General features: G+C 44.8%; 1 protein-coding gene across 3 annotated transcripts in view; it reads left to right on the plus strand.

The window, feature by feature from the left end:
- Positions 1-13,155, plus strand: part of CDH26 (cadherin 26) — a 58,585-nt gene extending 45,430 nt beyond the window's left edge. For 2 of the 3 annotated variants that reach the window (XM_075571367.1, XM_075571365.1), the window contains exons 16-23: positions 925-987; positions 3,158-3,220; positions 4,743-4,805; positions 5,319-5,381; positions 5,940-5,981; positions 7,024-7,068; positions 8,705-8,788; positions 11,522-13,155. In XM_075571367.1, the coding sequence (XP_075427482.1) occupies positions 925-987; positions 3,158-3,220; positions 4,743-4,805; positions 5,319-5,381; positions 5,940-5,981; positions 7,024-7,068; positions 8,705-8,788; positions 11,522-11,710 (612 nt within the window). In that variant the 3' untranslated portion in view covers positions 11,711-13,155. The remainder of the gene's footprint in view (positions 1-924; positions 988-3,157; positions 3,221-4,742; positions 4,806-5,318; positions 5,382-5,939; positions 5,982-7,023; positions 7,069-8,704; positions 8,789-11,521) is intronic. The other variant, XM_075571366.1, reaches the window with a different exon arrangement.
- The last annotated feature ends 527 nt before the right edge of the window (positions 13,156-13,682 follow it).

Here is a 13,682-nt window from a genome sequence, read left to right on the forward strand (position 1 = left end):
CCCTTTTTCCGGAATAGATTGACACCCACTCATAAAAAGAGAAATTCAAGAATCATACAAAGGGATACTATGTTCATATGCGCATCAAGAAACCCCATACCATTGTTCCATATCACCACCAAGCCGCACGCTTATTCAAGGAAAGGAACAAAACAACCTACTCAGATTGTAACATGGATGATAAGACCTGCAGTATATTCTAATGTCTTTTCAACAACTAAAGCTTCTTTAGAGCTACTGTAGATACAGAAAACTTGAAATGTAATTGTTGATTCATTCACCTCCGAAATCTTCCTCGCTTTGATCCTAGTATCTAACACAACTATAATAACTAGCGAGGTGTGACGTCAGTCCCAGATACGGAGGGGCTTATTCTTTATCTACAGACGCGGCCGGTTGGGACGGTTTCATCCAATATTCCCAATTAACTCCAATGGGGAATTTCGTTGGAACACAGTCCGATCGGCGGATACAGAATAAGCCCCTAAAACACTTATGTTAACCCATAAGGCGCTCACGTTATGGACCATTCAGGCGAACATTTAGTAAGGTGCTTTATGGATTAGCGCGGCTTAGTAAAAAAGGCCCTTAATTCCAAGTTGGCCAGTAAGTGACACCTCGGCCATATTTACTAACCAGTGTACATCACCTGAATGTGCCATACGGTGCCCTGCAGCTTAGCACCACTTACTTAATATGGCCCTTTATCCCTTTATATGAAGGAGTGGCTCAGTGAGTAAAGACACTGACTCAGTAACCTGGTTCAATTCCCGGTGTCAGCTCCTTGTCACCTTGGGCAAGTCACTTTATCTCCCTGTGCCTCAGGCACCAAACACATAGATTGTAAGCTCACCTGGGCAGGGACTGTGTCTGTAGAAATCCTATTATATTAACATGGAACCTTATCTTTTGCGTTGCTAAAAGGATGGCGTTGGACGTTCACCTTCTGGTGCAGGACGTCAACAACACACTGAAAACAGGACACGGGTGAGCTAATTTATTGTGTGTTTGCCTGTTTGCAAGTAAAGGGTTATACGGTGTTAAAGCTGTAAAAATGTTACAACAAAAAATGTAGTTATCAAATGAGTTTATTCAGTGTACACAGGAGAAAGCTTCTATAGAAAAGCTCTCCAACAGTTAATATGGTATGACATGTATTTATACCCTAAAAACTAAAACATACGCCCCTTTGAGGTCGCTTGTGCGTCATAAAAATAACGTAATTGTATAATAAAGAAACAAAATGAATATATAAAAACCAGCAAAAATCATTACATCAGCTTCAGTAACCTTTCCTCCGCATAATTATTGATACTTTGTTACAATGTGAGAAACTGTGCTTATCTCAGACTCGAGCTAATTCTACCAAGGTTTCTCATTATTGCCTGGACTTTTCTCTACCTCCCCACACTCCCACAAACTCCTTCCTCATCACCTCATCATTTGCAACTGGCAAAGGATACAAAGAATCTACTGAGAGCCCAACAACCACTCTGCTTTCTCAGGTTCACACAGACGAGTTTCACCGAAATCAGCCGAAATAACACATGGAAGACAGACACAGACTGATTGACATACACAACTTATAGCAAACAGGACAACATGGCTGACAAGGATAGTCTGCTGAGATGTCAGTGCTGTTTACGTTAGACCCCCTTAATGTCAATTTTCTCAACATTCTTAACGACTTGACAAATACATTTCTAATTCTGCCGGTTGGGTCGATTCATTAGGAGCACAGGTAGCGGAGGGGACAACATATGAGACTGAACGGTGCGGCACCCTTCTCCTACACACGTAGACTTCCTGATCCTTTAACAGGCACTGTCTAATAATCGGGGCACGTTACTAAACTGGAAAATAAACAGTGACAAGACATAGCAAGCTGCATACTAGACACATAGAACTGATGTACAGGACTTACAATGAGAACCCAGGTCAGAACTCTGAAGAACCTGCTACTAGAACAAAGGGTGGGGCGATTTATACCCTTTCGCTGACATTATACATCACAAGGTGGAGAGATGATGGGTGAAACCTGAGTGAGCCCACATGTTTATCCCCTTAAGGCAATTAACCCCTTATAGAAACCAGTAGCCATCCATACAAAAGGGGGCTACACACTTCCCTTATCAAATCTAATGTTGACCCCAACATTCTTTTAAATACATAAAGTGATAACATTTAGAATATTTAAACGTGTAAATGATGTGCACGCAGGATAATACTCACAGCCGCATGCTTTATCTTTCCAAACCGCACGCTTATTCAAGGAAAGGAACAAAACAACCTACTCAGATTGTAACATGGATGATAAGACCTGCAGTACATTCTAATGTCTTTTCAACAACTAAAGCTGCTTTAGAGCTACTGTAGATACAGAAAACTTGAAATGTAATTGTTGATTAATTCCCCCCCGAAATCTCCCTAGCTGTGATCCTAGGATCTAACACAACTATAATAACCAGCGAGGTGTGACGTCAGTCCCAGATACAGAGGGGCTTATTCTTTATCTACAGACACGGCCGGTCGGGACAGTTTCATCCAATATTCCCCCAATATTCCCAATTAACTCCAATGGGGAATTTCGTTGGAACACAGTCCGATCGGCGGATACAGAATAAGCCCCTAAGACACTTATGTTAACCCATAAGGCGCTCACGTTATGGACCATTCAGGTGAACATTTTGTATGGTGCTTTATGGATTAGCGCGGCTTAGTAAATAAGGCCCTTAATTCCAAGTTGGCCAGTAAGTGACACCTCGGCCATATTTACTAACCAGCGTACATCACCTGAATGTGCCATACGGTGCCCTGCAGCTTAGCACCACTTACTTAATATGGCCCTTTATCCCTTAATATGAAAGAGTGGCTCAGTGAGTAAAGACACTGACTCAGTAACCTGGTTCAATTCCCGGTGTCAGCTCCTTGTCACCTTGGGCAAGTCACTTTATCTCCCTGTGCCTCAGGCACCAAAATCATAGATTGTAAGCTCACCTGGGCAGGGACTGTGTCTGTAGAAATCCTATGCTCTGCGCACCGCGCGCTATGCTGTAATTGTGACGCGCTCTGAGTCCCATTGGGAGAAGGGCGCTATATGAAATAAATGTATAGTTATTATATTAACAAGGAACCTTTTCTTTTGCTTCGCTAAAAGGATGGTGTTGGACGTTCATCTTCTGGTGCAGGACATCAACAACACACTGAAAACAGGATACGGGTGAGCTAATTTATTGTGTGTCTGCCTGTTTGCAAGTAAATGGTTATACGGCTTGACAAATACATTTATAATTCTGCTGGTTGGGTCGATTCATTAGGAGTACAGGTTGCGGAGGGGACAACATATGAGACTGAACGGTGCGGTATCCTTCTACACACGTAGACTTCCTGATCCTTTAACAGGCACTGTCTAATAATCGGGGCACGTTACTAAACTGGAATATAAACAGTGACAAGACATAGCAAGCTGCATACTAGACACATAGAACTGATGTACAGGACTTACAATGAGAACCCCGGTCAGAACTCTGAAGAACCTGCTACTAGAACAAAGGGTGGGGCGATTTATACCCTTACGCTGACATTATACATCACAAGGTGGAGAGATGATGGGTGAAACCTGAGTGAGCCCACATGTTTATCCCCTTAAGGCAATTAACCCCTTATAGAAACCAGTAGCCATCCATACAAAAGGGGGCTACACACTTCCCTTATCAAATCTAATGTTGACCCCAACATTCTTTTAAATACACAAAGTGATAACATTTAGAATATTTAAACGTGTAAATGATGTGCACGCAGGATAATACTCACAGCCGCATGCTTTATCTTTCCAAGCCGCCCGCTTATCCAAGGAAAGGAACAAAACAACCTACTCATATTGTAACATGGATGATAAGACCTGCAGTACATTCTAATGTCTTTTCAACAACTAAAGCTGCTTTAGAGCTACTGTACAGTAGATACAGAAAACTTGAAATGTAATTGTTGATTAATTCCCCCCGAAATCTCCCTCACTGTGATCCTAGTATCTAACACAACTATAATAACCAGCGAGGTGTGACGTCAGTCCCAGATACAGAGGGGCTTATTCTTTATCTACAGACGCGGCCGGTCGGGACGGTTTCATCCAATATTCCCCCAATATTCCCAATTAACTCCAATGGGGAATTTCGTTGGAACACAGTCCGATCGGCGGATACAGAATAAGCCCCTAAGACACTTATGTTAACCCATAAGGCGCTCACGTTATGGACCATTCAGGTGAACATTTTGTAAGGTGCTTTATGGATTAGCGCGGCTTAGTAAATAAGGCCCTTAATTCCAAGTTGGCCAGTAAGTGACACCTCGGCCATATTTACTAACCAGCGTACATCACCTGAATGTGCCATACGGTGCCCTGCAGCTTAGCACCACTTACTTAATATGGCCCTTTATCCCTTTATATGAAAGAGTGGCTCAGTGAGTAAAGACACTGACTCAGTAACCTGGTTCAATTCCCGGTGTCAGCTCCTTGTCACCTTGGGCAAGTCACTTTATCTCCCTGTGCCTCAGGCACCAAAATCATAGATTGTAAGCTCACCTGGGCAGGGACTGTGTCTGTAGAAATCCTATGCTCTGCGCACCGCGCGCTATGCTGTAATTGTGACGCGCTCTGAGTCCCATTGGGAGAAGGGCGCTATATGAAATAAATGTATAGTTATTATATTAACAAGGAACCTTTTCTTTTGCTTCGCTAAAAGGATGGTGTTGGACGTTCACCTTCTGGTGCAGGACATCAACAACACACTGAAAACAGGATACGGGTGAGCTAATTTATTGTGTGTCTGCCTGTTTGCAAGTAAATGGTTATACGGCTTGACAAATACATTTATAATTCTGCCGGTTGGGTCGATTCATTAGGAGTACAGGTTGCGGTGGGGTCAACATATGAGACTGAACGGTGCGGCACCCTTCTCCTACACACGTAGACTTCCTGATCCTTTAACAGGCACTGTCTAATAATCGGGGCACGTTACTAAACTGGAAAATAAACAGTGACAAGACATAGCAAGCTGCAGACTAGACACAGAGAACTGATGTACAGGACTTACAATGAGAACCCCGGTCAGAACTCTGAAGAACTTGCTACTAGAACAAAGGGTGGGGCGATTTATACCCTTACGCTGACATTATACATCACAAGGTGGAGAGATGATGGGTGAAACCTGAGTGAGCCCCGGTCAGAACTCTGAAGAACCAACTTAGCACCACTAGCTAAATATAGCCCTTTATCCCTTTATATTAACAAGGAACCTTTTCTTTTGCGTTGCTAAAAGGATGGTGTTGAACGTTCATCTTCTGGTGCAGGACGTCAACTGCACAGTGAAAACTGGACACTGGTGAGATAATTTATTGTGTATTTGCCTGTTTGCAAGTAAATGGTTAAACGGCTTGACAGATGTACAGCATGTATTTTTCTGTCCCGAGTTGTGTGAAGTAGCTGTTGAGTATTGTTGTCACTAGGCTGCAGATCACAAAAATGTCGGAATTTAAAAAGCCCAAAACTGGACGAACCTCCCCTTTGGCCCTTCCACCATGTTATAAGGTTAAGTTTACGGGGTTAATTTTCCCAACCTATAAACAAATTCTGCTATAGGCGGACCTACGCCGTATAATACACTAAAGCCTTCAGTACATATCCCTGTGCATGCCACGCTTGACGCATATCCCTGTGTGTGCCACGCCTGTGTGGAAGAAAGACCGTCCATAAGAGAGTTTGGTGATCTACCTGTGAGATAATATTAAATGAATGGATTTCTTGGTTGGATAATAAATCTCGCTACGAGATCATGAAGAGAGTTTCGCATTTGGTTAAATAAGAAGACCTAAGATATTTATAAAGTGTCCGCCTTGAGAATGCCTTGTAGAAATAAATATACGTGTGTTCTTGTCTTTAGGGAGTCACCTCTGGCCACGCACAGAATGAAAGGTGGAAACGGGTAAGTCTGGGCCTGTTCTGTAATTTACGCTTCTCCCCAGTCGTGGCATCTTGTGTGGCCACGGATGCAGTAGACCAGGGGTTGCCCAACTCCAGACCTCAAGGGCCACCAACAGGTCAGGTTTTAAGGATATCCCTGCTTCAGCATAGCTGGTGCAATCAAAATGATTGAGCCACCCGAGCTGAAGCTGGGAAAACCTGTCCTGCTGGTGGCCCTTGAGGACTGGAGTTGGCCTCCGTTGCAGTAGACTATTCACCGTAGTTCATAGGTTAATTTAAATTTTAAGAAAATGTAGAGAAAAAATTAGCACCGCAATGAAAGAGAACTCGAGGCAGCCGGAGAAAAACAAAAAAGGATTTATTTATGCATCAGCATAAAATGTAGAAGAAAACCTCTAACGCGTTTCGCGCTTTGTCATAGCGCCCTTTGGCGAGAAACGCGTTAGAGATTTTCTTTTAAACTTTACGGTGATACCTCAATAAATCTTTTTTGTTTTTCTCCAGCTGCCTCCAGTTCTCTTTCATTGCGGTGCTAATTTGTTCTGTACATTTTCGTACCTGTTTTGCTACAAAGGAATGCGCGCCGGGATGTGGGGACCGCCCTTCCTGGGGTTGCGAGTATCATTCATGACCACTGAAGATTTGCTGCAACATTTTGGATATAAAAATACAAAGAAGAAAGCGCAAAACCCTCATAGTGTAGTAAATAAAATAGCAAGTTTTACAAAGAAGGGTAATATATGCACGTACAGAATATAAGATAAAAACGGGCCCCCCGTCCCCTGCACTCGCAGTGTCTAGTAAAGCATGGAGTTGTTGGTGGTTGCTACACCCTTTGTGAATTTCGAACAACGCTCCTGAAACAATTTCACATTGCATAGCAGTTTCCGCGTTCTACAATTTCCCCGCGTGTCACATGTTAGCTTTCCAAGCACGTTGCAGATCTTATCGACCTTTTCGGATTTCGGGCAGAGATATACTTCAGTGCAGAGCAAAACGTCACAGTAATAACTAAACGCCAAAACTCTTCCTTTAATATACAGGGCTCAGGTAACCAGTCCCAGGCGGAGAACCACGTGCACAGGGCCGTGAGTACGACAATATCTTTGCGCGGGGTTACCCAGCACAGAATGCAGCGCCCGCCTTCTGCTCTACCCTCAAGGAATAAAAGAACGCGCACGTTTTTGGCGATGCGTTACTATGACGGGGGTTAGTGCTAACGATACACAAAGAGGCGTTCCCTCACACCCAGGTCCAGAGCTTTTGCAGGATGAGTGTAACACCACAATTAGCTATGATATTGTTATTTAGGGGGTTCTTTCCCTCTCCTGTCCTCTCTCTTTTGTTATTTTAATTAAACACCTATTCAGGGTCTGCACGGGAGTAACGCCGCCTCTGGGTGAGACGCCATGTTATTTGCAGCTGGCACAAGGCAGTGCTAGCTTAAAGCGGAACTCCAAACTGGAAAAAAAATTAACATTGAAGCAGGGGGTCTGCGGAGATGAACCCCTTTAATTTCAGATCTGGGAGCCCCCTGCTTCCGGAGACACAGACCTCCAGTAGGGGGCGCCTGTAGCCGCTCGGCTGGCAGGGTTCACGTAATGGCGGAGTTTGAAAGCTCCCCACGCCCTGCGGGCCAATAGGAAGCTGTGACATCATCCAGCACGGCTCCCTATTGGCCCACATGACGCGGGACTTTTTAAACGTTGCCGAGATACCGACACCCCCCTACGGAGGTCTATCCCGCGTACCAGGGGGTCCCGGGAGCTGAAATTAACGGGGTTCCACTCGGGAGACCCCCTGCTTCCATCCTATGTTTAAAAAAAAAAAAGCATGAATTGCTCCTTTAAATGCAGAAACACAGGGGGGAGGGGAGAGAATAAATATCCTTGTGTAAGGTGCATTCCTAAATTAACCCAAATTAACCGATACAGTATAGAGCTGGATACTATGCAAATGATCGTACCGGTTGTATCTCTCTTGGTACAGATAATTGGTTAATGAGCTAAATGTATATGACCAAATACCATGATGTACTGTATAGGGTATTTGTGGGATCGCAGAGATATTAATGTAAAATAAACAGTAGGACCGGTGTTCAGCAATGGTCGTCCTGGATCACAGGAGCTTTTACAGACACTATTTGTAGTGAGTGTATTTATCTATAATATGATGTACTAAAGTTTATTTTAAATCTGTAATTTTTTATCTGTACCAAGAGAGATACCAACCGGTCCGATCATTTGCATCCGCCCTGCGTTTGTGCATTTAGTAGGCTGCCACGGAAGCTTGTTATCCTGGGTTAGCGCTCTACGGGTAGAGCGAGCATTCTCCGGCATTTTGTTGTTGTTCCTTTAACACAGCGTTAAGCCGATGCTAACAAGATCACTAGCGGCCGTTGTTTTAGCGTGTATTTAGCGTTGTAATTGCGGTTAACCTCAGAGAAAAGAACACGGGGACCTGATTTTGATAATAAGACGTTACGAGCCCGGACTTGGGCGTAAGTGCACAATTCTCCAATTGAGAAGGTGGAATGTCCAATAAAACATATCTGATTTACTGCCACAAATATTACATTAGAGTCGCTTAAATAATTAACTTTACAGAGATTAGCCCTTTTGAGGAACATTGCGAAAGTGTGCATGCGCGTGCGTGCGTGTGTGCGCGTGTGCGTGTGGTTCACAGCACACTGATCATACATACGGTACGTGTCTTTATTCACAGAGTGGAAAATATATGAGAAATGAGAGCCTGAAGAAGAAGTCTCTCGCTGTCTTTGTGGAGCGAGTAGGAGAGATGCTGAACCACGTACGTTTTAAGTTCATTTAAGAAGCATGATATCAAATGGGCCCATTTGCTTGGTGATTTGTCTGCCTGGGGTACTCCTGTGCCAATAGGAAAAAGGCCATATGTCAAAATAATAATATAATGTTAACCCTTTGACGTAGCTACTATGTCATGGTGTCTAGTGCTGCGGTGGTTCCATGTCGTAGTCGCTACCCCTATATTGTTTTTTGCTCATTTTGTTCTGCGGGAGATCGCGTTTTGCGCTCTTCTGGAGCCCAGACCGTGATCAGACAGGAATAGGGTTGCCAGGTGTCCAGTATTGAACCGGGCTGTCCTGTATTTGGAGTAAAAAAAATTAGAGGTAATACTGGACATGTATGGTCTCTGGACATCGTGACCTGACCGGCTTGGGGGGGCACGGGGATGTCCCCGAGTAGGGAGAGAGCAAGGCTGCTGCAAGGGGGCTGGGGCAGCTTCTTCCATCCTGATTAGCTGCTGCTGGGTAATGCAGCCAATCAGGAGGAGGTGTCAGGAGCCCGGGGGTGGGGCCAAGAAGAGGAGGAAACAGCATAGAGCGTCGCACCTTTCACCATTGTGTCCAGTATATTTGGAGAAGCCACCATAGACAGGAAGAGGACCAGAAGTAGAGAACTCCTCATCAGTGGCGGCGCGATGACATAATCACTCCCGAGGAGCTGATCACGTGATCGTGACGTGTCGGGGGGCCCCTCCGGCACTCAAAGGGTTAAGCGAATGAACTGCTAATTAGATGGGATGGGCCATATTTACTAAGCGGGTGCTAAGCTGTAAAGTGAATGGGCTTGTAAGGTGTTTTACGGCTCGGGACGATGGCGTTATTGTCAGCGCAGCGATCAGAAGCACCCTGCTGCCTGCAAACACATAACAGCAGGAGGGGGCAACCCCAGTCCTCAAGGGCCACCAACAGGTCAGGTTTTCAGGATATCCCGGCTTCAGCACAGGTGAATGCAGTCTTTGACTGAGCCACTGATTGTGCCACCTGTGCTGAAGCAGGGATATCCTGAAACCCTGACCTGTTGGCGGCCCTTGAGGCCTGGAGTTGCCCCACCCCTGGGATAGCACCATACAGCGTCTGTAAACTTCAATTGGAAATACCACTTGCACAATAAAGGAATCTGTTTCTGCCAGAAATGAACTAAAGGCAACTTGTCCAAAGTGAATACTTCTGAGCAGTTCCGTGGGAGTTCTGCTCTAAAGAGGGAATCCAAGCGGATTTTATTTATTTTTTTAAATATAGGATTGAAGTAAGGGGTCTCCGGAGCTGAACCCCATTAATTTCAGCGCTGGGGACCCCCTACTTCCAGAAATACTTAGCACTGTAGTGGGTGCCGGTAGTCACTCCAGGGTTCACTACATGGCTGATTTTCAGCTCCCGCCCCCCTGCTAGCCAATAGGAAGCTGTGACGTCACCCAGTGCGGCTTCCTATTGGCCCATGTGACGCTGGAGCTTTAAACTGCAGGAGATACCGGCACATCCCTTGGAGGTAAGTATCTCCTGAAGCAGGGGGTCCCCAGAGCGGAAATTAACGGGGTTCAGCTCCAGAGACCCCCCTGCTTCAAACCTGTGTTAAGAAAATCTAAAGAAAACGGCAGCGATTCCTCCTTTTAACGCTGGCGGCAACGAGCCTGCCTGATACTTTGACAAATCAATTACTTAACAGCAACTGGGATGACAGTAGAAGGCGTCGCTCCGTTTTGGAAACCTTCCAAACCAGATGAATTTATGCCCTGAAAGTTAGTATGATGGCATAGTAAAATGTAATTGTATCAAAGCTACTGCCTATACTCCCACAGCTCTGAAGAGTTTAATAGTTTTATAGCTCAGAGCATTCTTGCCTCTTATAACAAAATACACAGGCAGTCTCCTAGCTGCGGGGCTTTCTTTTTATAACCAGTCAATCCAGTTTCATCACATATATAAATCATATCAATCATGCGTGTTAATGTATGAGCAACTCCTTTTTTTAAGATTTTCAGGTGCAGCCTCTGGCAACTTAACTACGCCCTTCTTCATCTTCTTCTTATAAAACACTTTGTCTGCTTTGAAAGTGCGAAATTGTTATTAATTGCACGTGTGTTGTCTTTTTCCCGTTATTCATAGCGGTGTGTGTTATAAAGCTCTTCGTAAAACGCATTTAATGTTAGAGGGATGCTTAATTACTGACCATCCCCTATACATTCTATTAACGTTCCTTTAATATATAATTAACAAATAAGAATCCTATTCATTAATGACACAATGTAATTATTCGGGCGTTGGTTAGAGAAAATGAAATAGAACAAACTAGCATAATTTGTTTTACTCTCTTGGTTGAAATCCCGTATATGTAATTGTAAAGCCGCGTCTTCCTCCGTGAAGTACTCCTGACGCGTTTTGTAGCTTTCTGACACTTTTTGGGTGCAGGAAAGACAACATTGGCAGTAGAACCTGAAAAAATATATTTTCTTTCAATTTATCGGCTGGATTTAGCTGGGAATTTAGGGCGTTAGCGCGGTTTATCATGGGTCATGTCCTACATGGAACATTCTAAGAGCAGTTTGGTATTTAAATTGGGTGTAGCAGGTTCTATGTATCCATGACAATATCCTGAGCCAATCAGAGGGCTGCGTTTCAGATCATGGTTCAGGGGGCGTGTGCTGACTGAAGCATTCTGATTGGTCACAACCCTAATTTCTTATTCCTAATCTCTACCCCCACTCCTCTCTGTCCACCAGAGGCTGCAGGAGATCAGTAATGAAGACGAAAGAGCGGAGCACAAGCCCCATGTTTACGCCTACGAGGGAGAGCTGGAAAGAATCGACTCCGTGGGCTCCTTCTCCATCCCAGAGAGCGAAGCGGACTTTGGCTTCTTACAGGAGTTGGACTCCAAGTTTGCCAAGCTGGAGGAAATCTGCCGGAAATGACGCGGTCGCCTGTCTCTCGTTGTTATATCTGTTGTTTCTTTGCGCTGCTTCAAGGAGGAGCTGTGCAATGCCTTCCACTGCTAATCCTGGGATAAAAAGGGTTAATTATCGGTGCACAAAACGGAGTATATCTGGAGAAACAACATGGCTCCGGGCTGATCTCATCTCTCCTACTTTTTGCCTGTGTATATATAGTGGTGGAGCAATGTGGAGAAGAGAGGCTGTAACCGCAGTACCTGGGAGATCACTGGGGAGGCTTCATCCAGCAGTGGGTAGACACAGGCTGGAGATGCTGATGTGCTGTATATATATATTTGTACACACACACACGTATAGTAAAAGATAACGGGTGCATTTTCGGCTGTGCACCTCCTGTATATACTACAAGTACTTGAAGATGGACGGCCGATCATTTGCGTTCTGGTCAAGGAAGTTGTGTTAAAAAAAAATCCTCATGATGTTGGTTTCTACTGCAGGTCATGCTGGGTCCATAACGTTATGGAAAATCTACGTTTTTTGCAGACCCCGTATTTAACAGTGTTCCTCTGATCTTATTTCCCATTAATAATAATAATGGGAGGGATTAGACTATTAGGGAGGGATTAGACTATTAGGGAGGGATTAGACTATTAGGGAGGGATTAGACTATTAGGGACGGATTAGACTATACAGTATGTGCCAAAGTGGCTGACCGGGCTGTCTTTGGACGAAATGTCCCATTGACTTCGTTGGAGAATTGCGTCTGAGCATGATGTAGACCAGGGCTGGCCAACTCCAGTCCTCAAGGGCCACCAACAGGTCGTTAGGATATCCCTGCTTCAGCATAGGTAGCTCAATCAGTGGCTCAGTCGTTGACTGGCCATCTCCACTCCTCAAGAGCCACCAACAGATGAGGGTTTGCGGATATCTCTGCTTCAGCACAGGTGGCTCAATCCGTGGCTCAGTCAGAGCCACGGATTGAGCCACCTGTGCTGAAGCAGGGATATCCTGAAAACCTGACCAGTCGGTGTCCCTTAAGGAGTAGAGTTGGTCAGCCCTGATGTAAGCTAAGAACTTAATAACATATTATTGGAGGCGTTGGGGGGTGGCCTTTTTTACAGGGTCCGTAACATGTGACCTGCGTGAGCTTGCTTGTAAATGGCGGTTCAAGTGAATCGCTGCAAATCCTCAAACAACTTGAGTCATTTTTTCTGCGCACAACTCAAACGTCAAAGACCAAACACAGTAAACACCGTGTAATCTCATCTTTTTGTCAGGGACAGAAGGGGACAATGCTCTAACATGTACAGTATCACTATTAAGCCCAAACCTGTAATAACATGATGAGAGACGCATTACAAACGTTCAGTATCCATCACTGTTAGATCTGGCTACTGATTGCGACAATTGTATCTGCAAGTGAACACGGCGTGCTATTATTGACCTTTAAATCCTTTTTACTAACATGTGGTTGTGCTTGTCCTTTTGTTCTCTCTCTCTCTAGATTAATATGTATTTCTGTCCCAGTGTATAAAACCTGTAATGGTTTCGCACACGAGACACCGGAGATACGAGAGATTTTCCTCTCCCTTCGTCCCTTAACTTTTTATTTCCCCGCAATCCAGCATTTCTATCGTCTGCTACGGCAACGCAAGGAACACCGCATGTAAAGGATCAAAAAGATGCCCCGTGAGGGACCTGGTTGATTAATTTGGGGAAGGTTGGCAGCTACGTCTTGTTACCGTCGTGACTTTGCTCTTCCAATATTTAGCATCGGGGTAACTTCTTTGCTCTGGGGAAGATTGTCCCCGAAAGGGATCAAACGAGGCGCCAGGTGCACGTGAAAAGACACGCAAGCGTCCGTATTCACTAAAGGATGACCGTCTTAGTGCAGGGGCGGCCAACTTCAGTCCTGTAGGGCCACCAGCAGGTCAGGTTTTCAGGATATCCCTGCTTCAGCACAGGTGGCTCAATCAGTGGCTCAGTCAAAAAG

Source organism: Ascaphus truei, chromosome 15 (assembly GCF_040206685.1).
Source record: "Ascaphus truei isolate aAscTru1 chromosome 15, aAscTru1.hap1, whole genome shotgun sequence".
Taxonomy (NCBI): Eukaryota; Metazoa; Chordata; class Amphibia; order Anura; family Ascaphidae; genus Ascaphus; species Ascaphus truei.